This window comes from Notamacropus eugenii, chromosome 7 (genome assembly GCF_028372415.1).
Source record: "Notamacropus eugenii isolate mMacEug1 chromosome 7, mMacEug1.pri_v2, whole genome shotgun sequence".
Lineage (NCBI taxonomy): Eukaryota > Metazoa > Chordata > Mammalia > Diprotodontia > Macropodidae > Notamacropus > Notamacropus eugenii.
In genome coordinates, this window is record NC_092878.1 from 53,252,290 (window position 1) to 53,278,363 (window position 26,074).

The window sequence follows — 26,074 nt, forward strand, 5'->3', positions numbered from 1 at the left end:
GATATGTGGGATGAATGAGAATGAAGGATTGAGGATGACTCCTAGGTTAGGAATCTGGCTGTATTGGTGCCCTTGACACCAAGTTAGGAAAAGGGTGGGTTTTAGGGGAAATACAGTGTGTTATGTTATTTTATTTTATTTCATTTCATTTTGGTATATTGAGTTTGAGCTACTGATGGGGCATCCAAGTGGAGATGTTCAGCAAGTGGTTGGGAGAGAAAGTTCTGGAGGTTGTGGAGTAGTGAACTTGTGCCTGAATAGGGCTAGCGCTGGGATCCACACCCACCAGATCATTTGTGTTGTAGTCTTTAGTACAGTGACTTTTTGGAGCTGCTAAAGGGCCAGGTCTAGAATGTGCCTTTGCCCCTGAGTGAATTATATAATATAATATTAGCCCTGTTCTACTTGAGCATAAGAGAAAGACATCTTCTTCCTTTCAATTGTTGCAGGCCTTTGATAAAGTTCTTAGCAATCGTAGTGATAAGTGCTTATACGTGTAATATATAAGAATGAATTTGTAGAAGCACTGGGTTTTGTAATGAGATCTTTTTTATTTCTGTCAAGATATCTCTATATGCCATGATATAAGAACTTTGTGCTCTGTGTGTGTATTTCAGGGCTTCAATGTAAAGGACCAATTGCACAAAATATGTTTCTATACAGCTGAGAAAAATATACGGGACTTTTTGGTAAGTGAAGATTTTGAGAATCTAGTTAATAAGTCTTACACTAAATGGTACTGTGAAAAAAAAAATCATTATTGCATTATGTAGTTAATACAAAGTGTGTTCCCTTTACTTTCATTCATGTCACTGCGTGTATGCTTATAGCACACACACGCACACACAGACACACATACACACACATACATACTCACACAATTTGAATTGTCGCTTACGTATTTGATGTGCATTTCTTAATTGGCATTTGTGAACCTCATGACAAGATATCTTGGAAATGTTCTTTATTTTTTAGCATCATTTATTTAATTAGAATATATTTGATTCAAGGTTGGCATTTTGAAAGAAGAAAATTATTTTTCTGAAAAAGAGAAGAGGATGATAGACTATGTATATCAGGTTGAAAAATTATATTCAGGACCTTTCACAAAAAGCACAGAGACTCAACCCCTCAGGTAATTTTTTTCACTGGTCTCACATTGTTTATGTGGAAGATCAATATTAATGTGTTTTAAGAGATTAGATTTTGTTCAGTGTACGTGACACCTCGCTGTCAGCACCCAGGAGTTTCTGTTCATTTCCCCATGAACATAAAACACGCCCCCAGAGGGAGCTCCTCGCTGGAGGATCCGAGCGTCTCTCTTCATCTTGATGTTGTTAGAGTTATTCACTCATTTAGTCAACAGATGTTCATTGCGTACTATACGTAAGAGGCTTCAAGCACGTAGATATTGTAAAAGCGTTGCCCAATGGAATTTGCTGAATGGGATATTTTTTATAAATGTTCTTAAGCTAAAGAGAGCAAATTTCCTTCTCATAAATACAAAATCACTGTTCGTTTCAGGAGCTGGAGAAAGGAAGACGATTTTTCCAAGCACAGGTCTGTTTTAGACTTCTTGAAATTCAGTGAAAAGGATGAAATTTTTAAGCGGGATCATAGAATTATATTGAATTGGGCTCAGTGGTGGGATTGTCCAACGCGAGAAAGCATCCTCCTCCCCAGGAGATCTTCAGGAGGTAAATGTCACATGGCTTGAAAAAGGGAAATAAAGTGTACTGAATGAGTTGCTGTTTATAGAAAGGATTGCGTATGGAGGGGTGGGTTTATTTATTTTAAAGACCATGGTGTGTTTTTACACTCATAATAGGATATCTTAATTTTGCTTTTTAAAAAAGCAGTTTTCAAATTGTTTTCAAGCACAAATCATCTTGTTATCAAATAACCCATTGTCATATATTCTTAAGCACCTGTTTTGGGCCAGGTTTTGTGCTAAGTATCTTTGATACAAAGGCAGAAGTCAAATAATCCCTGCCTCTAAGAAATTAACATTCTGTTGGAAGAGACAGTAGATGCATATATGTTGAAAATGAATATAAGGCAGTTTTTTTTGAGGGGGGCCTCAGCAGCTGGGTGATCCGTTAATAAGGATAATGAGAATGGGTTAAAGAGCTGCCCCACATTAGGAATCTTCTTAGGCCAGTTCTGGCAGAAGAAAAAGGAGATGGCCTGGTGGTAAACGATCACCGAAAGACTGGCAGCAGTAACAGTTCATTGGCGTTCTAAGAATCGTGGTGCTTTTGGTTCCTTTTGCGTGTAGATCTCAAGTCTTGTTCTCCTCAAGTTCTCTGGATGCACCTCACGGCTCACCACGACCGCTCAAGCGTTTTCTCCTGGATGGAAGAATTGCAGGCTCAGGATGGTTGTGCTTCACCTGAGCAGGCTCAATGGCCCCCTCTGACTGCGGACATTATTGATGAGAACACGCGTTGCAGTAGCTCCCTGAGGAATGAGATACTAGATAAACTGGCCAGGTATTGCTACTAATAAAGGGATTTCAGTTAGAGACAGAGCTGAAGTCTGGGGCATAGAAGAGAAATGCGGGAATAGTGATAGTTCAGCACCACTGCATCCTGTTGTCTGTTATCATGCAACAAAATGCGTTAGAGATCCCAAGGCATTAAAACTGAAGTTTTACTTGTAGTAAAAAAAAAGTCATTCTATGAGGCCGGATCGTGATGTGTTTATAATAACGTTGTAGTGCTGAGATATCCTCTCGAAAGTTTGGAGGCAGTTTTTTTTTTTCTGAGAGCATTCTACAAGACTTCATAGAGAGATGTTCCTGGACTGTGTGGTTGAGGTCAAGATCCCTGATTTTCGTCTTCTGTATTGGGAATTCAAATGTCTTTCATTCTTTTCTATATTATTGCTAGACTGTGTGACTAAAATGAAATAAAAAGAGAGTTGGTGTATGAAATAATGGAAGTGAGGAATTTTGGTAAAGCTCAACAGTTTAGTTATCATGTGCCTCCTAGGTCCTTTTGAGTACCCTGTGTCATCACTGGGAGAATGTTTTGTTTAAAACAAAATGGACTTTTAATTTGAGGAAGAGGCTCAGGGTTCTTAAAAGCACCATAGTTTCCCCAAAGTAATCTAGGCTGCCTGTTTTCTTTTGTCATCTCTAAACCCAACTCATCTAATTTACAGGATCAGAGAACACTCTGAGACTTGACTCTTTGAAATCCAGAAGAGGTACTGAAAAATGCAATTAAGCCAATAAAATTTGAATTAGTAAGATTTATTTTTTATCATAAAGCAGATAAACTGCATGACACAATAGAAAGAGTACAAGATTTGGAGTTGGAGCGCCTAGATTTGAATCCAGGATGCCTGTGATTATCAGTGTGACAGTGGTGCAGTCACTTGCAGACCCTCTAGGCCTCAGCTCCATCATCTGTAATCTTTAGTCCTCTGTTCCTAAGGGAACTTATTTAACTTTTCAGTGCACTTTCACACGTATGTGTCGTAGAATGGTATTGTACCTTATCCCTGAATCATGTAGTAGGTGTAGGAGAGGTGCTGTCCTCATCCTTCACTAAGGAAAAGGAAACTGAGGTCTTGAGAAGCTGTGGCTCCCTGAGGTAAAAATCCCAGTGGAGCCTGTAGGCTCTCTCCATCAGTGATTCTTCCCTCTCGCCATGTGACCTCTTCACCTTTTCTGCTAATCTTTTTGAGGACATCCCCTTGGCCACTTCTGCAGAATTTGTCCTCAGTACCTGTCATGTGCTTCCCTTTAAGTCTGGGGCATCTGTCCTGTCTCATGACCTGAAACCATATGGCTTCACTGAGAATATTTTTCTTAAAAAGAGAAAAGCTGAGGGCTGTTAAAAGAACTCCCTGGTTTCCCTGAGGTGACCTGGTCCACTTTCTTCCCTGTCTTCACCTCTGAGCCCAGTTCACTGTCCATTTTCATTAACTGTCTGAGATCTGCACACGGATAGGCCCACCCTGTGGGCTCCCCATCACGCTCCTTGTCAGTCTGGCCAACGTGCGGTCGCACTGAGTGTTGGCAGCTTTTGTTTCTTAATACCTGGTTTTAAATGCGTTAAACTTGTTGTGATGTGGTCTGCTCTAAATGCTTTTCAATTTGTCATCAAATTGATCCTCTTTCCCCTTTGTAGAGATGGAATTTTCCTGACATCTGAACTAGAAGACTTTGAACTCTTGCTTCTAAGACTGAGCCGTATTGGGGGCGTGATGCAGGACCCGCTTCCTGTTCAAAACTATACATTCCAGGACGGTTTGGATTTCCACGCTCACTTTCTTTTATACTGTTTAGAGCACGGTCTGCAGCATCTGCTTTACGTCTACCTTGATTATTACAAGTGAGTGCTAGTCATCGATCTGTCCTGCAGCGTTTCTTAATGCTTCCTTTTTGGACATGTTGACTATTCGTTTAGGAGATGTTGAGATTCTGAAAGTGGTTTTCCATTTATTTGTACCAAGTTTAGCATAGTGCCATGCACGAATAAGCTTAACACATAGTTTTTAGTGATTTTGTAAGGAACATTTCTCTTAATCCCTTAAAGAAAAGTTAGAATTAAAATTGAGGAAAGTACATCAAAAATTAATTTTTTTTTTTAAGGAGAGAGGAAGACTTTTAAAGACTTAGCTCGATTCCAGTACTGTCTGCTTTTTAAAGTAAATGTTAAGCAGCTCCTAGGAGATGTATTGTGTTAGCTGTGCCAGAAATTTTACTTTATACTTCTGTCAATTCTGGTGTAAAGGTTTCCTCTGTGTCCATGGAGAGTAAAGATCGATGTTGAACCAGCAGGGCACGCCCTCGGATTTTATTGTTTTAATTTTTTGTGCAGTGTGGCCTCAGGGTTCGGGCAGTCGGATAGATTTTGTGCTCCACAGCAGCAAGGCTTACTTAGATAGAGAAGAATTTTTCTCAACTGCTGGTAAGAAAACTGAAATGTGATTTTTTTTCAGGAGTCAGTCCTGGGCTTGGAACCTTTAGTCTTTTTTAAAAATTGAGAAAGGATGCTGAAAGGGTCCCTTGTTATGTCAGTCAAATTTTGAATTTCTGAGTTTTGCTTTTTTACTACAACATCAATGAAGCCTAAGGTGTCATTTTTTCAGTGACACCCTAATTTAGTGTCTGATTTTCAGTGGCACAAAATTTCAATTTTCAGTAAAATTCCCTTTTGATTTGGGATGACTCTGCAGCCTGCTATAATATGTTGAGTTCCTTCCCCGTTCCTCTCATTTGTACGTATTGGGGATTCTCTAGCTACTGATTTTGAGTATTTCTGAAGCACGAGGTTACGTGTAGAACACAATAGTATATAGGGTTCCTTTTCCATCATATTATCTGAGCACATGTCGCCGTAATACATCACATGTACATCATGCTAATTATTGTCATTTGTATTTTTAGCCTTACTCCTTTGAATTGTCCCTTTTTGGAGAAAAAAGAATTGCATGAAACTTATCCTTGGTTTGAATTTTTGGTTCGGTGTCGACAAGTTCCCAATAATCTGGCAGGTAGGAGTCTATTAAACAGGAAGACTTTTGAGATCCTTTATTTTAAAAAGATTTATCTGGTTTTTGTTCATGCCTTTTGTAGCTTCATCACCTTCATTTCCACATATATCTGTCTTCCTTCCCTCTTCCAGGAACCATCCCTTGTAACAAAAATTTTTAAAGAAATTATTTTTCTTTCTTTTCTTTTCTCTTCTCTTTTTTTCCTCCTCATTTCTTCTTTTCTCCCTGAGTATGGAAGAGGAAAGGGACATACGGAAATTAAGGTGTTTGGAAACAAAAGATAGCAGGTTTTTTTTAAAGGGAAAAAAAGCAGTTCTGCAAAGTAGACATTAACCTTCTCTGATAGTATATGTAACACTCCTTATGTACAATCCTCTGCTGCGAACCTCTGCAGTGATCTCCTTTACTATTGAAGCTCATTTGACTGGAAGCAAACTCGTCTGCCTTCAGAGCTTATCCTTGTGTAGGAGGCAGGTGGTTTTTATTTAGAAGGCCAAAAAGTGTCCGTCTGCTCCCTGGCAGAAAGAAACCCGGCTACTTGTAGAACAGAATGGGCATGTCTTCTGTCTCGAAAGCAGCATGTTCTCTCCAAATTCCTCTAATCCATACAAAGTACAAATGCACACACCTAGTCAGCATTTAGAGAAATTCAGTTATTTTGTAATCATTTGGGGGACTCAGGGTGTGGCTGGAAAAAAATCCGTAGTGTTTATAACGTAGGTCATTTTTAGGTTTTCTAATTGTCCTGATGATGAAGAATGTATTTATCTGGTATCAGTCAGGAGATTCAGCAGAGGGGATAGTCTGAGATGCCATGTACCCAGGAGGAATCTGCAGCAAGCTTTTTCAGTAGGGAGTTTGTGCTGAAATACCACAGTTTCCTGTGCTAAGAAGGTAGTTGGGGGTTTTTTTGTTGTTTGTTTTTTATCATTTTGCTTTTTAAAAATTATTTTCACTCAATTTCTAGTTAGGATGGTTCTTCTTCAAGACATTAATTTTTAGTGACATATTTTGTTTTTAAATACAAGCAACTTAAAAACAAAAGATAGCAATAAATTTTTTTCAAAGAAGAAACTTCCAAATTAGGATTTAGGTGAAAATACAAAGCAAAATGCAGCCCTTCCCTTCCCCCTCCTGGAGAGCCGTCTAGCAGAGAACATTTTAAAAAGAAGTAGAGGAAGAAGAGGGAAAAAAATATTTTGTATTGGTTTAGTGGTGGGACTTGGTATTGTCTTTATTTTTTTTTAATATGAAGGTTGTGAAAGTTCCAGTTGTAAAACATTTAATCAGTGCATTAAAAAGTCTGAAAGCTTCGGCAGTATTCCACCTCTCTCAGCCTCCCACCTTTGCAGGAGGTGACTTCGCAGATCTCTTCTCCGAAGGGCCCCTGGTTTATTCCGTGTCACTTTGCAGCCATCACTTTTGCTCGTTTCACAGTTGTTGCTTATTTCGTTTGCTCATTTCTGTGAGTTGTTTTCTTGGCTCAGCTCACTTCCCTCAGCATCAGTTCATTCAAACCTTTCTGTAGTCTTAATTTTTGTTGTTTTCTCACAGCACTGTAATATTCCATTATATTTATAGAGCACGGTTTGTTTAGCCAACCCCTAAGCGATGGGCATCTACTTGGTTTCTAATTCTTTGCTACAGAAAAATGCTGCTAAAAGTGTATGTAGGGATTTTGTTTTTTATCCGTGATTTTCTGGATATATACTAGATATATCTAGTAGTGGCATCTCAGGGTTAAAGGGTATGGATGAACGTTTTAGTTACTTCATTTGCATAATTCTAAATTGCTTTCCAAAATGGTTGTACTGATTCATAGCTCTACCAATAGTATACACCATTAGCATGCCTTTCTTCCCACAATTCCTTCAGCATTGACTGTTAATATCTTTTGTCATTTTGCCAAGATAGTTACTTCTTTAAGAGAAAAACCTGTTCTTTCTTTTCAGATCCCAAACTGATTTTCCAGGCCAGTCTCGCTAATGCTCAGATACTGATTCCTAGTAACCAAGCCAGTGTGAGCAGTATGCTGTTGGAAGGACACACCCTCTTGGCCCTTGCCACAATGGTGTATGCTTCTGGAGGCCTCAGCCAGGTACTGGACATCACTGTCACCGATGCAAATTGAGAACAAGCTTCGGTCTAATAAAAATATCTTGGCTTTTCTGCACCCCAGTAGAATGGAAAAACTCAAATACCCAGATTTTTAAGTGTCTTCATAGGCACAAAATTTGGGAAATTTGTTTTCTAATTTCATTTTCTCTAGATTGAAAGAGATAATGTGTGCTCTTTGGTGATTTTCCTTTTCCTTTATTTTGTTGTTTAATAATTTGTTTTTAAGCCTTGTGACTTGAGAGTTAAATGGTACTTTTTGTATGGTCAGATAGTTTATGTGTGGGGTATGGGGAACCACATTTACTGTTGCTTCTGGAAACTCTGGTTAATTACTTAAAGGGAATTTACCCAGTCCGCTTTGTGGAAGTGGTGACTAGCTGGAGGAAACTTTTACACTGTTAAAATATATCCCATCAGAAATTCTGAATTTCACCTCAGTTTTACATGAGTTATTTGGTTATTTAGCTGCAGGATCTCGTTCGTTTGTTTGTTCGTTTGTTTGTTTTCCCACAGATAAAGACCGATAACTCGTCTGTACTTTACAATCTGAGAGACGCTTAGACCACCAAGAGTTAAGTGACTTGCTTAGGGTCACACGGTTAGTTTGTGTAAGAGGTATTACTTGAACCCGGGCCTTTCTGGTTCCAAGGATGGCTCTCTGTCCCCAGGGCCAGACTGCCTTTCTGTAGTATCAGTCACTAACTTATTTTTTCATTTTTGACTTTACTACCTGTCAGAAATTAAAGTCATAGAAAAGAACTGTAGAACTTAAAATAGTCTGTATCTCTTCATTTTATGGGTGAGGTAACTTTCATCCAGAAAGAGGTTACGTGACTGGCCAGACAACTGGTTAATGTTACTTTCATTATTTTCACTCAGTGGCTGTTTTTGCCGTGTTGTATTTCCTCCCTAGTGGACTCTAATGTTTGTTTCTAAACTAATATTGTTTCACAGGAATTCTGAGAGAAAGCTATTTGAAAGTTTTAAGAAGAGAAGGAAGGGTTTATTGGGGCCTGGCTTCTTTAGAGGGTTTTTTTGTGCTGAACCACCACAGTCCCATTTTTTTGATAACTTTAAAACTTGAATCAAAGCCAGTCTTCCTAGGCCGTGAGAAAAAAGAATGTTGTAGTAAAGTTGATATTTTGAAAACTAATTTAAAATTTTAGTTGCAAGTTGAAGATGACAGTATTTTGAGATCCTGTAACAAAGCTTCTTGTATTGTGAAAAATATCATCCCATGATCCTAGAATAGAATCCTAGGTAAGAAAAGTTGACCTCTCTGTGTGTAAGGTGCTTGTCCCCAGTAGACAGAGCTCTGGGTCACTGGTTTATATATTTGACAAAGCGTATTTATATTTAGGTTGTTCAAAAAGAAGAAGGAGAAACCTCTTTGGGGAAGGTGGATCCTCAGCTACTGAAGATGGCCTTAACTCCGTACCCCAAGCTCAGAGCTGCGCTCTTCCCGCAGTACACTGTCCCTAGTATCCTGCCCCACGACATTACCCTCTACCACCTTATTCAGGTATATAATTATAATAGACTGTCTTCTCATGGCCAGGGGCAAACCCAGCTTAGTTAAGATGCTCCCCATCATTCCATGCAGGTTGTTTTCTGTAGTTGTTGTTTCAGGAGGGAGGCCTTTCTCTTCTTTTGATCAGATTCTTGGGACCCTGGCCTTTTTCCTCTTTTTGTCTGGTGCCCCTTGTTTCCCTGTGTCTGCTGCTGGCCATGTGCCCTTTGAACTGGTGAGGAAACAAAAATTGGTTTTTTGCCACAGTGTGAGAAATCTAGGAAACTGTATACATATTGGGTAAGTTATTGGTGTAGTGTCTCCCTGCTTAAAATTGGTTGCTTTGATTTAATAAATGGGCTTTCACAGGCAAGTCCCTGTTTCATTCCCATTTTCTGGCTTGCTCCCTTCACCCAGGTCCACACTTTGGTTTCAGATCAAAGTGATTCTTCCTGTAGCCTCAGAGAGTGGTTCTTTGCTCCCCTGGTTTATTTTTCAAATTCCCCTTGTATAGGTCAGTCTTTTCAATCTGCCTAGATAAATTTCCCTCAGAAGCTCCTTCTCCCTCTCACGGTTTTCTAGATTGCTTCACATTCTTCATTGGTCTGATTTCTCTATGTTTTTATCCTGTTTTTCTCTTTTTCTTTCTTGTCTTCCACCCAGCACCTCTTTATCACCCATCTTGGCAGCTGAGGGGGCATACCTGTTGTGGTCATATTTTTTAGTCTTCTTCATTCCATTGCCTGCCCTGCCCAGCAGCATCTCTAAAGCCTAGCATAGCTGCAGGGTAATAAATCTGTCTTTTAGGAAGGGGAATTTTCATCATTTGGTTATGAAAACAAAACAAAAATGTGTTTAATGCCGTTCTTTGAACTATATTCCATTAAAAAATCATGACAGTTTGATTACTTTCTCTGAGAATTAGATGTCTCTTGCCTTAGTGTTTCAATTCCTGAATTCATTCCCTTGAATTCAGTTCCACAAACATTAAGTGCCTAGTTTTTATAAAACTCTGAGCATTCAAAGACAGAGACAGTACCTGCCCCTTGAAGAGCTTACACGATATTGGATGAAATAGTATTGAAAAGTCAAGTATTCATAGTGGCTAAAAACTCATAAAGTGCCCACAGAGAAGAGTTTTAAATTACGCTGGTGTTAGGGGAGCGGCTTGTTGCTTGAAGCTCTTTTATAAACTGTTGTGTTTGTTGTTTTGGAGTTTGTTTTTCTTTAACTTTCTCTCATTTGTCCATTTGTCTCCATTTCAGTCCTTGTCTCCCTTTGATCCCACCAGGCTATTTGGTTGGCAGGCCACCAATACTCTTGCCATCTCAGGTAAGTTGATACAGGCAGCCCTTGCTTTGGAGACATACAGTTATGATTAATTGTAAGATGATTTTTTGTAAAGCCCATCCTACTTTCCCATGAGTTTTTTTTCCCAAGAAGAAATCCAGTCTTATAGAAAAAGCTGTCCTGCAGTTGAGTGAGTTGTGAAAACATTTTGTAAGTTCAGCTCAGCAAGTATTTATTCAGTCCCTGCTGTCTGCAAGCCCTTGTGCTCTAGGTCCTGGGGTACAAGGTGAAAAACCGCACAGGAGACTGAAATAGAGAAGGTAAAACATGTAAAAAGCTATGTATGATAAAAGATGGAAGAATGTGACGGGGCAAAGGAGCAGTTTAGTCAAGGGACACCAAGAAAATTTGAGAAGAAAAAGGTCACTTTCATCTGCGGAGATCCGGGGAGGCAGAGAGCGTGTGTTCCCTTAGGTCATAAAAGCTTCTCTTCCAGGGGATTCCCCAAATTCTCCTCTTCTCTTCCTCCTTTTCTTCTGTTATCTTCTCCATTTTTCCCGTTGTTAGTAAATGTCATTTTCTAATACAGGATCCTAGTCTGTTAGTGCTGGAATAGACTTTAGACCCCTTCTGTTCCCACCCCCTCATGCTGTAGATAAGATACTGGGGCCCAGTTCAACAAATTCAGCAGACGTTTATTAAGCAGCTATTTCATTCAAAGCCCTGGAGAACTAAAGGCAAAAATAAAATTGTCCCTGCTCCCAGAGCTTAACAGAGGTTAAGTGATGTACCCACAGTCATACGCTGAGTTATTGGCAGAGATAAGCCGGGAGTACAGGATTCCTGTCTCCAGGCCAAAGTCAAAAGGTGCTTACAAATTGAGAGTGGACTGTCTTCCCACCCTCACACACGCCCCCACACCCCAACTCCAACCTAAATACTTAATGATCCAACTGACAAACCCCCAAATCAGGTTCTTCCAGAAGATGATGTAAGTGTGTCTTCAATTACAGGAAAATGGGATTAGGAATGTAGTGGGAGACTCTGCTCCAATTTTCCATCTTCTGGGACCCTCAGTTACCTTAATTTACCAGGTATTTATTGAGGGAATGCTATGTTTAAAACTCTTATTAGATGCTGAGAAGTACAAAAATAGATAAGCTTTTATCTCAAGAAATTTACAGTCTCACATTAGATTCAGTCCTACTTTGAGATAATGGAGCTTATCTGACATTGTAACAGCAAAAAAGGCAGCCCCATCTTTGCCCACTGTGGGAAGTGTAGGGCATGTACAAAATCCTGTGCACCAAACTAGATTTGTGATAGTTGCTCAAGATCACATTTGTGCCAGGCCAGTTCCTTACCTTGTCCTAGTTTCGACTCACATGTGTTCTTCTGGTTTTTCTTGCTTTCCTGCTTGTTACAAAAGAAGACATTGAGACCTTGAAGATATAAGTGACTTGCTCAAGACTATCTAGCTTATGAATAGCAGAGCCAAGATTAGAACCCAGGACTCTTGATTCCCCTGTCCAGTGCTCTTTTCACCTGTGTGTTACCTAATACTTGAAGTTTCAAGTCAGTCCTCAGCTAGACTGCTCTCAGTGCATCTGTAAAAACTGAATACATTAACCAATCAATTATCAGACAGCATGGAGGAGAAGAAGGGGGACTAGACCTTTGATTTCATTGGTGGAGAGAACTCCCTTTCCCAGTGCAGGTCAGCTCCTTTTCTGTACTTTGCATTTGTGGACCAGTACATTCGGACATTAAATGACTGGCCTAGAGTTTACACACTCTATGTTTGAGGGGGACTTTGTCTTCCAAGCCCAGCTCCTGTTCTGCTAGCCTATGCTGCCTCTCAGTCTCTAAGAGTAAAATTCAAAGAATTGGGTTTTCTACATAACTGAAATGCTGAATTTATTGAATCATGTTTTGATGAAAATCTATAACATTATTATAAGATTTCTTACCTTACTAAACAAAACATACCAATATTTCAAAATATAAGTGGTTTCGTTAAGTTGTTTGTTCCTTTCCCTGATGTAGATTAAGTACCTCTGTGCCTGAGTAGATGATCTGCATGAATTATTGTGACCAGAAAAATAATTCCTCCCCTGGGGCTAACCTTCTGATTCACCTTCTTGAAGTGAGCTAGCCCAGATTTTAGATGGTTGATGTGCAGTCTGTCACCAGACCCATCTTTTGAAGGTTTTCCATCTCAGTAGGCTCACCCAAGGCTTGTGGTCACTCACACAGCCTTCTAGAGCCTAGAGTCTCTTCCATGCCCTGTGGAGGAATAATAAAGTATCCTGACCATCATTTAGCTTGGTCTGTTCCTTACTCCTTCTGGTTGTCCGTGTAAACGTCAGTCATTGTACTGAGCTCCGTGTGTTACTATAGTTACGGATGCCTGTGGTGTTGGATCAGAGGGTTAAAAGGTTACTGGTCTTAGGGGATACCTTGGAACTTTTTATAAGTTGTGTTCCTTGGTCATGGGAGCTCATCTAGGTGGCGTACTAGATAGAGCAGTGACCTTGGAGTCAGGAAGATCTGAGTCTGGACTCTTAGTAGCTGTGTGTGACCCATGGACAAGTCATTTAACCTGTCTCAGCCTCTGTAAGCTGTGAGATGGAGAGAATAGATAGAAATGGCATGTGCCTGCCAGTGTTGTTGTGAGGATCCCATGAGATAACTTACCTCAAGTGTTTTGTAAACTTTAAGGCACCATCTAAGTGCTAGCTAGCTCATCTGTCTTCATTATGAACAGGATTCCTCTCATTTAACAGACGAGGAAATCATTTATATGTTTCTAAGTATGTGTAGCCGCACAAATGATTTCTAAGACAATTAGTGTAATTTTCATTAAACAAACATTGTCTTCAGAATTATTATGGAAGCTCCACCACCCCTTCCTTTAGAGCTTCAAGTTCTTCATCTGTAAAATTAGGCAAGATTATCTCTCAAGTCCCATTTCTCAATTTCTTTGATCCTACAATATGCAGTGTATTGTGCTGGATACACCTATCAGAAAGTACATATGGCTCAGTCTTGTCTGTCAGTGACCATTGAGTTAGAGATATGGAAATCTTCTGACCTCTATTAAATACTCCCCAGTTCATGGTGTTTCCTGCCATATATATGCTAATATATGGACTGGGTCACTCTGTGGTAGTAGGACTTAGGCTGGCAGTGTACTTGTGTGCATTTGCCTCTCTCTTCTCCATTTCACTTCCCAAACAAGAATGATGAACTCTCTTTATTGACATGCCTGTACTGTGTGATGTGGCATGACCTGGAGGCTATGTCGTCTCAGGAAGCCATGGCCCTCTGGTCGGTCTGGCATCCGTCTCTGGGCTTCTGACATTTCCATCACAGAATAAATATGCTGCCGTGAGAGCGGTCTTTGCCTTTAAGGCCACAGCATTCTTCTTATTTCATCTGTCGCCTTGTCAGTGGCTCTTCTCTGCCAAGTGATGCTCTCCACTCCCATCAGGCGGCTGCTGCTTCTTTTCTCTCCCTTCTCTGATGGCTGTACTCTTTCTCCTCCGCTTTGTTCCCTGTCTTTCTTTTTCATACTTCTCCCATGTCTCTTCAGTCTTCTCACAGAGTTCTTTTTCTAGTTGGTAAGCTGGATCATTTCTGTCGCACCAAATATAGTTTTTATCAAGGCTGTTTTCATTGTTGTTTGTTCACTAAAAAGTCTTTCTTCTCAGCATGGATGTGTATATATGTATACATATATAACTATATTTCTGGCTTTAATATTTGAGGTTACCTAGTTATGATAACTGAAACATTCGCCTAGCACATGGCCTGGATACGATGTCATAGTATGAGTGCGGAGATTTGAACTCGTTCCATCAGCTCTTTCTTTGTAATCTTCTTATTCAGCTTTGAACCCCAGGACAAGTCATTTAATCTCTCGCACCTTCAGTGTCTCTATCCATAAAACAGCATTAGTAATATTAGGACCGCTAAACTCAGTATTGTTGTGAGGAAAGCATTTGGTAAAATTTAAACTGTTACAGAAATGTCAATTATTATTTACTTATGCAAATATTTGTTGTTTGAATATGTCCTTTTTGTTTCCAAAACAAAGTCACTTAATCACAGATAGTAAGATAAGTTACAAGAAATATTATCCTCCTATGTATCCAAGGGAGACACTCTGCTGCAAGTTATCACATCCGTGGTAAGGTAGAAGACACATGCAGATCAGAGAACATGCCTGGTTTGGGGGCGGGGGTGTCTGTGTATAGGTGACACAAATGTAAGGAACACATGAGAATTCCCATTCAGCTACTTGGAGCAACTTGTGCCGTCGTAGAGGCTTTGAGGACCCCTGAGTATGTCGTTGGGAGAGATGTTGGGATCCTCTGCTGCTCTCTTCTGCCCCCTTCTGGTGTGTGAAGCCAGTCTGGCAGCATCCTAATTATGGGAGAGATCACAAAGACAGATACTCTGTCTTCTTGACACTTATGATTGCCTATACATTTCTGAGTATGGATCAGGATCTTGGATTCGACCAGTAGTTTAGGGTATGGTTAGTATGGAGTTAAATGGCCGCTTTATAAGATACCATTCTACAGTGAACTTTAGCGGGTGCATGCCTAGTTACAGGAAATAGGCTTAGACTTTGGGAAGTTTATTGGAGCCTGGCTTCTTTAGAGCTTTTTTTTTGTGCTGGACCACCACAGTCCCATTTTTTTGACAACTTTAAAACTTGAATCAAAGCCAGTCTTCCTAGGCCATGAGAAAAAAGAATGTTGTAGTAAAGTTGATATTTTAAAAACTAATTTAAAATTTTAGTTGCAACTTGAAGATGACAGTATTTTGAGATCCTGTAACAAAGCTTATTGTATTGTGAAAAAATACCATCCCATGATCCTAGAATAGAATCCTAGGTAAGAAAAGTTGACGTCTCTGTGTGTAAGGTGCTTATCTCTAGTAGACAGAGATCTGGGTCACTAGTTTATATATTTGACAAAGCATAGAAGAAATATGAGATATTAATATTCTGTTCCTCCAAGACAATTGCTCCTTTCAAGTGAAGACTTAATAGCTTTAATGTTTCTTTTCATTTTTTTTCAGATACCTCAAGTGATCTTCCTCATTTCTCTAGCCCTGACCTGGTAAACAAATATGCTGTTATGGAACGTCTGAATTTTACTTATTATTTATGTCATGGACGACCATCATTTGCATTTGGTACATTTCTTGTTCAGGAATTAGTCAAGAGCAAGTCTCCGAGGCAGCTGTGAGTATTTAAAAAGAAGAGATATTAAAGGAGATTACATAAAGCTTCTAGATTTTGAGGTTCATATATGTGTAGTATAAAATTGGGAGTATTACTTGGAGATAATTATGGGACAGCATAGAAAAGGACTTTTGAAATAAACTTCCTAATAAGACTTCAATAGCAGTCTTCTTTGTGGCTTTAACATACAAACATGATCTTGGATCAAGGATCAGCAACCTCGCAGTCGTTGGAAATGAGGGTGCTGACTCTTGTTTCTTCTATTGGGGACAGAAGGGATGACCGAGTATAGAGAAACTCTATAAGACATTCAGAAGTTGGTAGAGTGCTGGGCCTGGAGTCAGAAAGACACATCTTTGTGAGTTCATATCGAGTTACAGACACTTACTGGCTGTGTGACTCAGGGCAAGTCACTTAGCCTTGTTCGTCTCAGTTCCTCATCTGTGAAATGAGCTGGAGAAGAAAGTGGCAAACCCCTCTAGTACCTCTACTGTGAAAACCCCAAAAGGGATCATGGAGAGGTGGGTGTAATGGAAGGACATCGAGCATTGCTTAGGGTTGGCAGCCACAGGATCATAGATTTAGAGCTGGAAAGGACCTCATTTAGTCTAATCTTCTCATACTTCTAATTTTACAGATAAAGAAACTGAGGCTCAGTGAGGTTAAATGATTTTCCTAGGGTCATGAGGTATCAAGTGGCAGACCTGGGATTTGAACACAAGTCATCTGATTGAAAGCCAGCATTCTTTCCATTGCACCATACCACCTTCCATCTTAGACACCACTGAGAGCCGAGCCCTGTGTGTGCTTACATTAGATTAGTGGTTTTCAAAGGATGTGCTGTGAATTGTATGGAACTTACCCTGCATTCACATGTGTGTGTATGCATGAGTCTTCTGACTCAGTATGCAAACCATCATAATGTGCCATGAGCAAAGATATTTGAAAACCAGTGTCCTCAGTGGTTATGATCTCTGGTTTGTTGGTCTGATTTTGACCCCTGTTCCCTGTTTCAGAATTCAGCGAGTAGGAAACGAAGCCTACATGTTGGCACTGTCCTTGTTTCATGTGCCTTCGGTAGGGGCTGCTTGTGTGTGTTTCTTGGAATTGCTGGGTATCGACAGTCTCAAGCTCAGAGTTGATATGAAAGTGGCCAACATCATTTTGAGCTACAAGTGTAGACATGACGAGGCTCAGGACAGCTGCATCAGAGAATCCCTAGGTAAGGTATCCTTCCTGTGTTTGGACGACTTTGTGCAGTAGGAAAGGCACTTACTGAAGTTACTCAATGAGGAGCTTGTCATGGGGGAATGCAGAAGGGTCGCTGTTTTACCTCATTTTCTAGGATTCTTCCTTAACTTGAGTTCATGAATGGTATTGAAGCATATTGTAAATAGAAATTTATCTTCTGAGGAAATCTTTTTTGTCCCTTTAAAAATAATTTTTGTTATGAGCTTTTGTTTTTACATGACCTGGATTTCCCCCAGTATCTCTCTCCCTTTCCCCTCTGAGGGCTTTCCTAAATGGCAAGGTTTATTTTTTTTTTAAAGAAAACAAGAAAGAGGAAAAAAAAATCGGCAAATCAGCAGTGTACTATCAGTACATTGAAAAAAGTCTGAAAATATGCAGTGTGACATGTCTGTGGACCTCCCGCCTTTACCAAGGAGGTGGGGGAGGTGCCTTTTCGTATTTCTTTGGGGGCCGTACGTGTTTTGGTAATTTTGCAGTATCCTTAATTATTTTGTGGCGATGGCTCTTCCTTGTTACGTTATTGTAGTTATTGCACATATGTTTTCTTGGCTGTACTTCCTTCTCTGTGCGTTACTTCACCCAAGTATTTCCATGTATTCATTGTCTTAAAGCACAGGGATATTCCGTCACGTTCACTTAGGCGTTCCCTCATCGATGGACAGCTACTTTGTTTCCATTTCAAGTGCTGTTATAGACTTTTCGGTGTATCTGGGTTCTTTCTTCTTATCAGCGACCTCCTTGGAGTATAACCAGTAGTTGCTTCTCTGGGTCATATGGACATTTTAAGTCACTTAATTTTCATAATTTCGAATTGTTTCCAAAATGGTTTCTCTGAGGTGAAACCTCAGCTATTTTGATTTGAATGTCTTTTGTTGTTAGTGCTTTGAAACATTTTTTCATATGATTGTTAAGAGTTTGCACTTCTTGGAGAACTGTTTGTTCATATTTTTTGACCTGTTAAGGAATGTGTTCATTTGTGTTCTTTGATCTGTTACAGAATGTGCATGTGTAGGCATACATATACATACACAAATATACACGTACATATATTCACATATATCAATGTGTATGTAATATAAATATATTAGTGTAAATATGTTAGATACCAAACCCAGAGAAATTTGGTACAAAGAATTTTTTCCTATCCAGCCGTATCACTTGTTATCCTGGATGCATTAATTTTGTTTTTGTAGAAGCTTTTGAATTTTATGTAATCAAAATTATCCTGTGTCCTTTGTTTTGATAAGAACATATCTCTTACTCACAGTTGTGAGAGGCATATGATCTGCTCCTATTCTAATTTTTTCACGGAATTATCCTTAATATTAAGTCATATATCCATTTTGAATTTATTGTGGGTGAAATATGATATAAGATTGTGTTCTAAGCCTATTTTCTGCCAGACAGAAGTACTCGCAACAGTTTTTCTCTTATAGGAAATTCATAACTAATTTATGTCTTTGGATTTATTGAACACTGCGTTATTGAGTTCCATTGTTTCAGATTCTCCCTTGTCTGTTCTGATGCACTGATCTACTTCTCTATTTTTTAACTAATTCCAAATTTATGACTGCTGCTTTGAAAGTACTATTTCCTGGGAGGATCTCTTTATTATATTACATTTTAATTGTATTTTTTTTACAGCTGAAAAACTAATTAAACTGGCGAATGGCAGAAAAGCAGCTACTGAAGAATTACTTAGTCTTTTGGAAGAAGGCATATGGGATAGTATTCAACAACAGGGAATATCAAGGTTTGTCTGTTGTGTTTCAGTGTCTTTTTTTTTTTTTTCAGCAGTGATCGTGCCAATTTGTGTTTATCTAGCTTTTTTCTAAAGAATTCAGATCACCTCAGGTGTTCTCATCAATTCTCACACCACCCTTGTGATGAAGGGAGAGCAAGGTTGGCTGTTGCCTCTTCCTAGATGGAATAATCCTAACTGAATGAATGTTTTTTTTAACTGTGTCACACTGAATCCTTTAAGTGGACTGAAAAGGAGAACCAGTTGGCATTAAATTGATTTCTTTAAGCCCTGCTCTGATTCTGCCTGTTAGATTTCAGTTAAATCATTCTGAGAGCCTAAGCTGGTGAGCCCTTCCATTTCCCCAACCTCTTAAATTCACATTTTTTGACCCCACTGAGTCCGAGTCTTCCATCATTATATCTGCCCACTTTCTCTCTTCCTAATCCTCCTGCTACATCTAACACTGTAATCCAAATAAGGAAAATATGTCTCCTCTGGGAATGCGCAGCACCTTGCAGCATAGATAAGGAAAGCAGCCTGCCAGCTGTAAGCCATTGGGCTCTTCTAGGCACTAGGAATTTATCCTGCTTGTGCTGCTTCCAGTCTTTCTCATACAAGTACATGGAGAAAGTCTGGTGTTTTTCTTATATGTCCAGGAACATGCTTTATGATGTAGCAAGAGTAACATCTAGCTCTTGATCTCTGGAGAGGATCAGTCTCCCTGTGAAGCACTGGACACTCGCAATCTTTACTTGGGATGGATAGTCTCCAGTGTCTTCTGACCCCAGGTGTCCCATATCACAAACCCCTGGTTCTCCCTACTTCCTATCCAAGAAGCCTGGACTTCCAGCTTAATTGTTAAAGCTGCCTTTTCTTGCTTGGCCCCAGTATTCCAGCTCTGTGCCTCTGGGGCACATATGTATACCTAGTATGGTGCATGCTGTACCAACATATGGTAGGCACTTAATAAGTGGCTGGTGATTATTTGAATGATTGTGTGACAGGGAAGAGATGCACCACGTAGTCGGGGAGTCCAGCGGCAACAGTCATAGACTTGTATTTGCTGTTCTCAAGGCTTATTAGTGGTCGAGTGGTAGCCTGGATGCACTTTTACTGAGTACTTCTCAGTCCTTCGGGCTGAACGTATCACTGCAGGTCCGTGAAGTTTATAAGTTTTTATTAATTTGTCAGTTTCAAACTGCAGTGATGTCTTCTAAGATTTTATTTTTTTCTACTTTTAATGTCAGGACCTCCAGCGAAGCAGGCCGCCAGTGGTCATTGGTGGTGCAGTTCTGCAGGCTTCATAACGTGAGGCTGAGCACAGCTTACCTCAGGGAGTGTTCTAGAGCCAATGATTGGCTGCAGTTTATTGTGTACAGCCAGCTCCACAGTTACCCGCTGGAGGAGGTGAGTAAGCTACTGACTGTCCTCAGATTTTTTACATTGGAAAACGGGCATTTTTCTTAGAGGTTTGGAACAGTCATTTGTTTTGTGTAGATTATTAAACTTTTGTTTGAGGTAATATCATTATTACCTAGATTCTATTAGATTGACCAGGCCAGTTGGCGAGGTGATAGACCTGGTCAGACAACATCTGCAGGACTGTGTGTCTTTTTTCTAAGCCCTATCATTTAGGAAGGACATTGATGATCTGGAAGATCTCCAGAGGAGAGTAACTTGGTTGGAAGGGCCTCAGAATCCTGCTGTGTGCATGGCAATCATTTGAAGGAAGTTAGCATGGTTAGCTGCAAGAAGGGAAGATGGAGGTGGGGGGTGGAAGGATGAGTGGGATAATAACTGTCTTTTTTAGTATTTTAAGAGCTGTCAAATGGAAGAGGAATTATGCTTGTTCTTCTTGGCCCTCCAAGTGAGCAGAGGGTGGAAATCGTGAGGTGACACGTAGCAGCAAGAAGCTCTCTAAAAGTAGCTCCTTCCTTGTCGAAGGTCTCCACACAAAGAGCCAGTGATCCCTCTTGGGGTATGCTGTAGAAGGGACTCTTCTTCCGACCACAGTTGGTCTTGGTGGTCCCTGAGGGCCTAATCTACTCTGAGTTTCTGTGATACCTAGTGACTTACACAATGTAAATGAAAAGATCCATTAAAGAAGACTGATCCAAGCATTTGAAAACCAGTGATGGTCCTGGAGAACAAAGCTGAAACCTCCCTCCCTGCTTGTGGCAGAGAGACAGGGAGCTGTGGTAGTTGAACTTTGCCTACATTGTCAGACGTGGGCACTTAACTGATTTTTTTCCTCATAATAAAGTTTTCTTTGGGCCAGAAATGTCTATTATGTAAAAACAAAAAGCATCAATAAAGCTTACTTTTAAAAAGCTCTGTGGGTGGGATCAAGAGAAGGGTTGTCTTTTAAATATTGGGGGTGCTTGCAACTTGCCAAATTATATGATCTTTCCAACATAAGCTGGTGTGAGAGAGAACCATTTGGTGAATGTTTTGTGTTTTTTTACCTTTCTGTAGCTTTTCTTTGTTTTGGAGCTGAAAATTACATTTGTCTAAATCATTTATGTTTTCTAGGTCTGGTCCCTCCTCCACTACTTCAGCCCAGTCCTGCAGGACCACTTGCATCTGGCCTTTGAGAACTTGCCTTCATTTCCAAACTCCAAAGCACACGATAGACAGGCTTGTGACAGACCCCTCGGGGAGGCTCAGAGGAGACAAGAGGGGACCTCCACTGATTTATTTCAGATTCTGCTTCAGTGTCCTGAGGAGCCACATTCCTGGCGTTACCTCCTGGCTGAAGCCATAAGACAACGGGGCCCCATCCTTAGCATCCTGGCCTCTTGTTTCAAGGTCAGTAGGATGCACAGTCTGAGCAGAATGGAAGGAAGGTGATGATATTGAGAGTAATTTTCTAAAAACCTAAAAAAAAAAAAATTTCCCTTTTCTCTCTCACGGTACCTTGTTTTAGCAGGAAAAGTCTCCCTCTCTTGGGTGGCATTGCTGTTTATCCCTGTTCGGCCTAGAGGCCGAGAGCTACCCAAGTCTACTTACCTTTCGCAGGTCTTCGGAGGCCAACCGGATAAACGTATTGAGAGAAGAGACTTTCCAGAGTCAAACAAGGGTTAGGCTTTATTCAGGGTCTTAGTTACGTATCCATATGCAGGGCGAATTCTTCCTCAGGACAGAGGAACCCTCCTCCCAAGGGGCAAGGATCATACAGCAAGAGGATGGGAGCAGAAGAGGGGAGGGACCCTCTTCCCTCTAAGGGCCCCGCAGCAAGAAGAGAGAACCTTCAGGCTTTCCTGTCCCTACTTAAGCTCTCCCGCCACATAGTTTGCACGTGAATACCATGCGTGCTCTCAGCCCCTAGCTAATTAACAACAGGTGTGCTCAGACCAGGGACCAATCTCAAGGGTGGGATGCTCTCCCCAGCAAGTTTCCACTGAGAAGAGGTGGAAATACACGACATAGCCCGTGTTTCACGCCTCTATCCCCAGCTGTTCCCTGGGGGGCCTCGTGAGAACTCTGAGGTTTAGAAGTCCTCACTTTTACCTGCCCGAGACTGTCCACGTGAAGACTGAGCTTACACCCCCAACATCTCCCCGTATGCACTAGGCCACAGTGCTTTGGATTCTGGTCCAGGGATGTCTGCTCTTGTCCTGGAGTGTGGACTTAACAGCTTTGTCCCTTTAGGAACCCCACCCTTTATAAGCTTCCCTGACCCACCTGTGAGCTAGGCACTTGATCAGTGCTGAGCATACTGAGAAGGAGGGAATAATCCAATGGCTCCAGCCTTGCTGCTTCTCTTCTCATATGTCCCCAATTTTCTGACTGATCGTACCCTGCCCCCAACCAGCTCCTGACACCCTGAGCTTGCCCTGGGTATGGCTTGGAGCTCATTTGTCTTTCAAGACTTTTCACATCAGTTCAACAAGTTTGGGTCCATTCTCCACATCATGAGCCAAAAACGTCTGCCGTCATTGTGTCAAGTGTCAGATTTGCTTTGAGCCTTCATCCAGGTCTGTTAGATAATCTAGGTGCAAAGTAAAACTATTCTTGTCCAATGACAGGATGCCAGTATTATTGCTTGTCTGAGTGTTTGGATCATCACGTCTGTGGAGGATCATGTCGCTGCTGAAGCAACAAGTCACATTCAAGGCTCTGTAGGAGATCATGAGTGGGATCTGGAGGACCTTTCACTTATCTGGAGAATGTTGGTAACAAGAAAAAAGAGCAGAACTCTTACCAGAAGCTTCCAACTTTTTCTGAAGGTACTGACTGTCATTTTGGTGTATTCATGTTTCAGAAAAGCACCTGCATGGTATTGCTCCAGACAGGCTTTGGGGACCCTCCATCTCATCACAGGCTCATGACCTTATTTTCCTTGAATTAGCAAATCAGGCAACTCTATGAGAAGTGAAAGGAAAATACAGATTCATGCAGCTAACAGTATGTAGATCTTTCAGTAGAAAGAGGTTATCAGGGAATGGATAAGATTATTTCCTAGAAGTGATCATGAGACGTATGACTGCCTTCTGAAATGTTCCAATTCTTACTTTGTGGGCTGTGGACCACACATAAAACAGATAGCAAACTGAGAGTTGAATGTGTGGGAGTTCTAGTTCCAAATTTATGTTTTCCCAAAGGAAAATGAAGCATGACGTTAAACGGGACATTTATTGTTTTTAGCATTATTCTAGGGCAGAGGATGGGGTGAGGAAGGGATGTGAGAAGGTGGGGGAGGTGGAGGATAGCTCTTCTTTGTAGCCTCAATAACATTATCCCTTCATTGTCTTCTTCCAAAGGATTCCACCTTGCTGTTGATGATGGAGATGTATGAACTGTGTATGCTCTACAAGAACTATAAGGAAGCCGAAGTCAAACTGCTCGAGCTCCACAAGAACCTTGACGCTGTAAGCTAGAGCCCAGACTCTCCTAGACCTTGTTGGGATGGCCTGCTAGCTGCTGACCGGGAGGGAGGTGACGGCAGTGAGATCAGGCACTGTGGGACCTGGAGAGAGAGAGGCAGAGGCAGGAGCATCCGGCAGCACCAGCAGGTCAGGACGCAGGGGAGCGAACCATGAGCAAAGCTACGGCAGCACTGAACACAGACTGGGGCTTCAGGGCTTGCTCCATCTTTTTTTTTTTAATGATCTTGGAGATTACAGTTTTGAGCAATTATAATATTAGATAATATGGCCTTTTTCATCAGTATCCCTGGTGGTAATTTCTCTAGATAATTCTAAGCCATGGGGCACCAGCGTTGCCCACGTAATGTGTTCAGGTGCTTGGTTCACAGCACAGAGCCTCTTGGCCACAGGGCACAGGTAGGGGGAACCAAGGAAGAGGAACTGTGTGATAAATAGGCTGTGTGATGGAAGTGGGAATAAGGTATGTAGGGACAGGGCCTGTGGGCCTGTGATCTCATTGATGCAGGGAACTCCCAGGTGAGGAAACTGTCTCTCCAGGGCAGGTTGGCATCTTCTTTACATCACATTGTCGTAGACAATGCCTAGTGCACTGAGAAGGACTTGTTCTGGGTCATATAAACAGTGTGTGTCAGAGACAGGACTGGAACCCATTTCCAGGCCTCCAGGCAGACTCTCCATCCACTACTCCACCTTGCTTCTCAGTTTGTCACCCTCCCACCCCCCCCCCCATGTCCTTAGAACAGATTGCCTGTGTATATATTCAAGGGGGGAAGCAAACAGAAGAAACAAAGCTGTTCTAATCTTTGTTCTAAGCAGTCTGTGCATGGTGGGGAGCAGCCAAGCATCTGGGTGCATTCAAGGACTTAAGTTTGTGCTGCTTTAGCACCCAAACTCAATGTGCTTTAGAATGTGTAAAATCAGAGATGACTGAGCTGTATCACAAAAGGCTCCATATGTTAGTTGATTTTACCCACTCTCCCCTGTCCCTGGAGAAACTGTACCAGGAACTTAATAATCAGGATTCCTAAACCCTCTCTGTGGTACAGACTGCAGGTAAAAATATCCAGAGCTCAACTGAGGAGTAAATAGTCTTTGAAGATTCTTTACTTGTGACTTAGAATCTACTTTGGAAAAAGAAGAGGCTGGAAGAAGACCGGTGGTGTCGAGCTCAAATAGAGACCACCACATATTAACTTAGAAAACTACAAATTAACATTGTATTTATGTTATATGTTATATATCATATAACATTATATAATACCATCTACATTACATCTACATTATATAATAAAATCTTTATTTTGTTAAACATTTCCCAGTTACATTTTAATCTGGTTGAGTTTTGTAGCAAGAATTTGGCACTTGAGTGGTAGACCACTGTTTAGAGTGGATGGGACATTAACAAAACTACTTTATTTTTTTGCCAAAGAGAATTATCTTTGGCTTGAAAAGGACAGAACAAAGATAGCCAAGAAGGAATTGACGCCCAAGATAAGTAAGGAGATGAAAAGAGCACTTAGGTGCCTTTAATTAGCTCAAAGCGTCCAGCCCAGATGAGCTGCGTCCTAGAGTCTGGTGTTGAAAGCTTGAGGAAAGCTCTGGATGTACCTCAGCTTTGGAGAAGGGCAAAAAGAGAAGAGAGCAGGGTCTGTACAACAGGCCAGGGAGCTTAAATTTGATTCCATTCAAAATTCTAGAGATGTATTAAAGGGATGGTTAGTGAAATCTAGAATGAGAAGTAGTGATCATAAAGAGCCACCGTGGTCCTATCCAACTAATTTCATTTTCTTTTTTGACCAGGTTGCTAAAAGAGGTTGTTCGGCCTGGTGATAGAGTAGATCTCTGAGCCACCCCCTGTTGCTGACACAAACACAACCTATTTCCTCTCTCAGAGCCCCTGGCAACTCCCTGAGCTGCAGAGGAAGTGCTGACATGTTGTGGTAGAAGAAATGCTTCCCCAGGAGCTAGCTCCCCAAGCCATGGCAGCTCTAATCTCTGCCTCTGCGAGATTAATAGATTGGGGGAATGCTATAGATTTAGTTTATCTGGCTTCCATTAGGTCATTTGATGCAATTCTTGTGGACAATAGGAAGTGACAGGGGCTGCAAGAGAACACAGTTACATAAGCACATTATTTGGCCAACTAGTCAACCCATACATGGAAGGAATCTCTACTAGAACACACCCAGCAAGTGTCCATCCAACCTTTGCTTGAAGAACACCCAGAAGGAGGGGCTTGCCATCTCTCAAGGCTGCATATTCCACTTTTGGACAGCTTTGTTACGAAGTTTTTCCTGGTTTCAAGGCCTCTAAATTGGCCTCTTTGCAGCTTCCACCCATTGCCCCTGAGTCCAATCACAGCAAGTCTAATGTCTCCTTGACGTGGTAGCTCTCATGTCCCCAGTCTTCTCTTCAGGCCAAATGTGTCCAGTTCCTTAGATGGATTTTTAAGCTCTTAGGGTGGATTGTCATTTGAGGACAGGGAGTATTTTGTATCCCCAGTGTTC

At 41.0% G+C, this 26,074-nt stretch overlaps 1 protein-coding gene across 3 annotated transcripts in view; it reads left to right on the top strand.

Moving 5' to 3' along the window:
* SPG11 (SPG11 vesicle trafficking associated, spatacsin) overlaps positions 1-26,074 on the top strand; it is a 72,988-nt gene that overhangs the window by 26,293 nt on the left and 20,621 nt on the right. For all 3 annotated transcript variants that reach the window (XR_011970798.1, XM_072625549.1, XM_072625550.1), the window contains exons 12-27: positions 618-689; positions 1,011-1,135; positions 1,525-1,697; positions 2,279-2,492; positions 4,140-4,343; positions 5,402-5,508; positions 7,461-7,606; positions 8,987-9,148; positions 10,402-10,468; positions 15,518-15,683; positions 16,700-16,905; positions 18,579-18,687; positions 19,926-20,085; positions 21,211-21,486; positions 22,707-22,907; positions 23,442-23,549. Coding sequence is in view for 2 of the 3 variants with exons in the window: in XM_072625549.1 (XP_072481650.1) it covers positions 618-689; positions 1,011-1,135; positions 1,525-1,697; positions 2,279-2,492; positions 4,140-4,343; positions 5,402-5,508; positions 7,461-7,606; positions 8,987-9,148; positions 10,402-10,468; positions 15,518-15,683; positions 16,700-16,905; positions 18,579-18,687; positions 19,926-20,085; positions 21,211-21,486; positions 22,707-22,907; positions 23,442-23,549 (2,496 nt within the window). In the remaining variant the exon portion in view is untranslated. The remainder of the gene's footprint in view (positions 1-617; positions 690-1,010; positions 1,136-1,524; positions 1,698-2,278; positions 2,493-4,139; positions 4,344-5,401; positions 5,509-7,460; positions 7,607-8,986; positions 9,149-10,401; positions 10,469-15,517; positions 15,684-16,699; positions 16,906-18,578; positions 18,688-19,925; positions 20,086-21,210; positions 21,487-22,706; positions 22,908-23,441; positions 23,550-26,074) is intronic.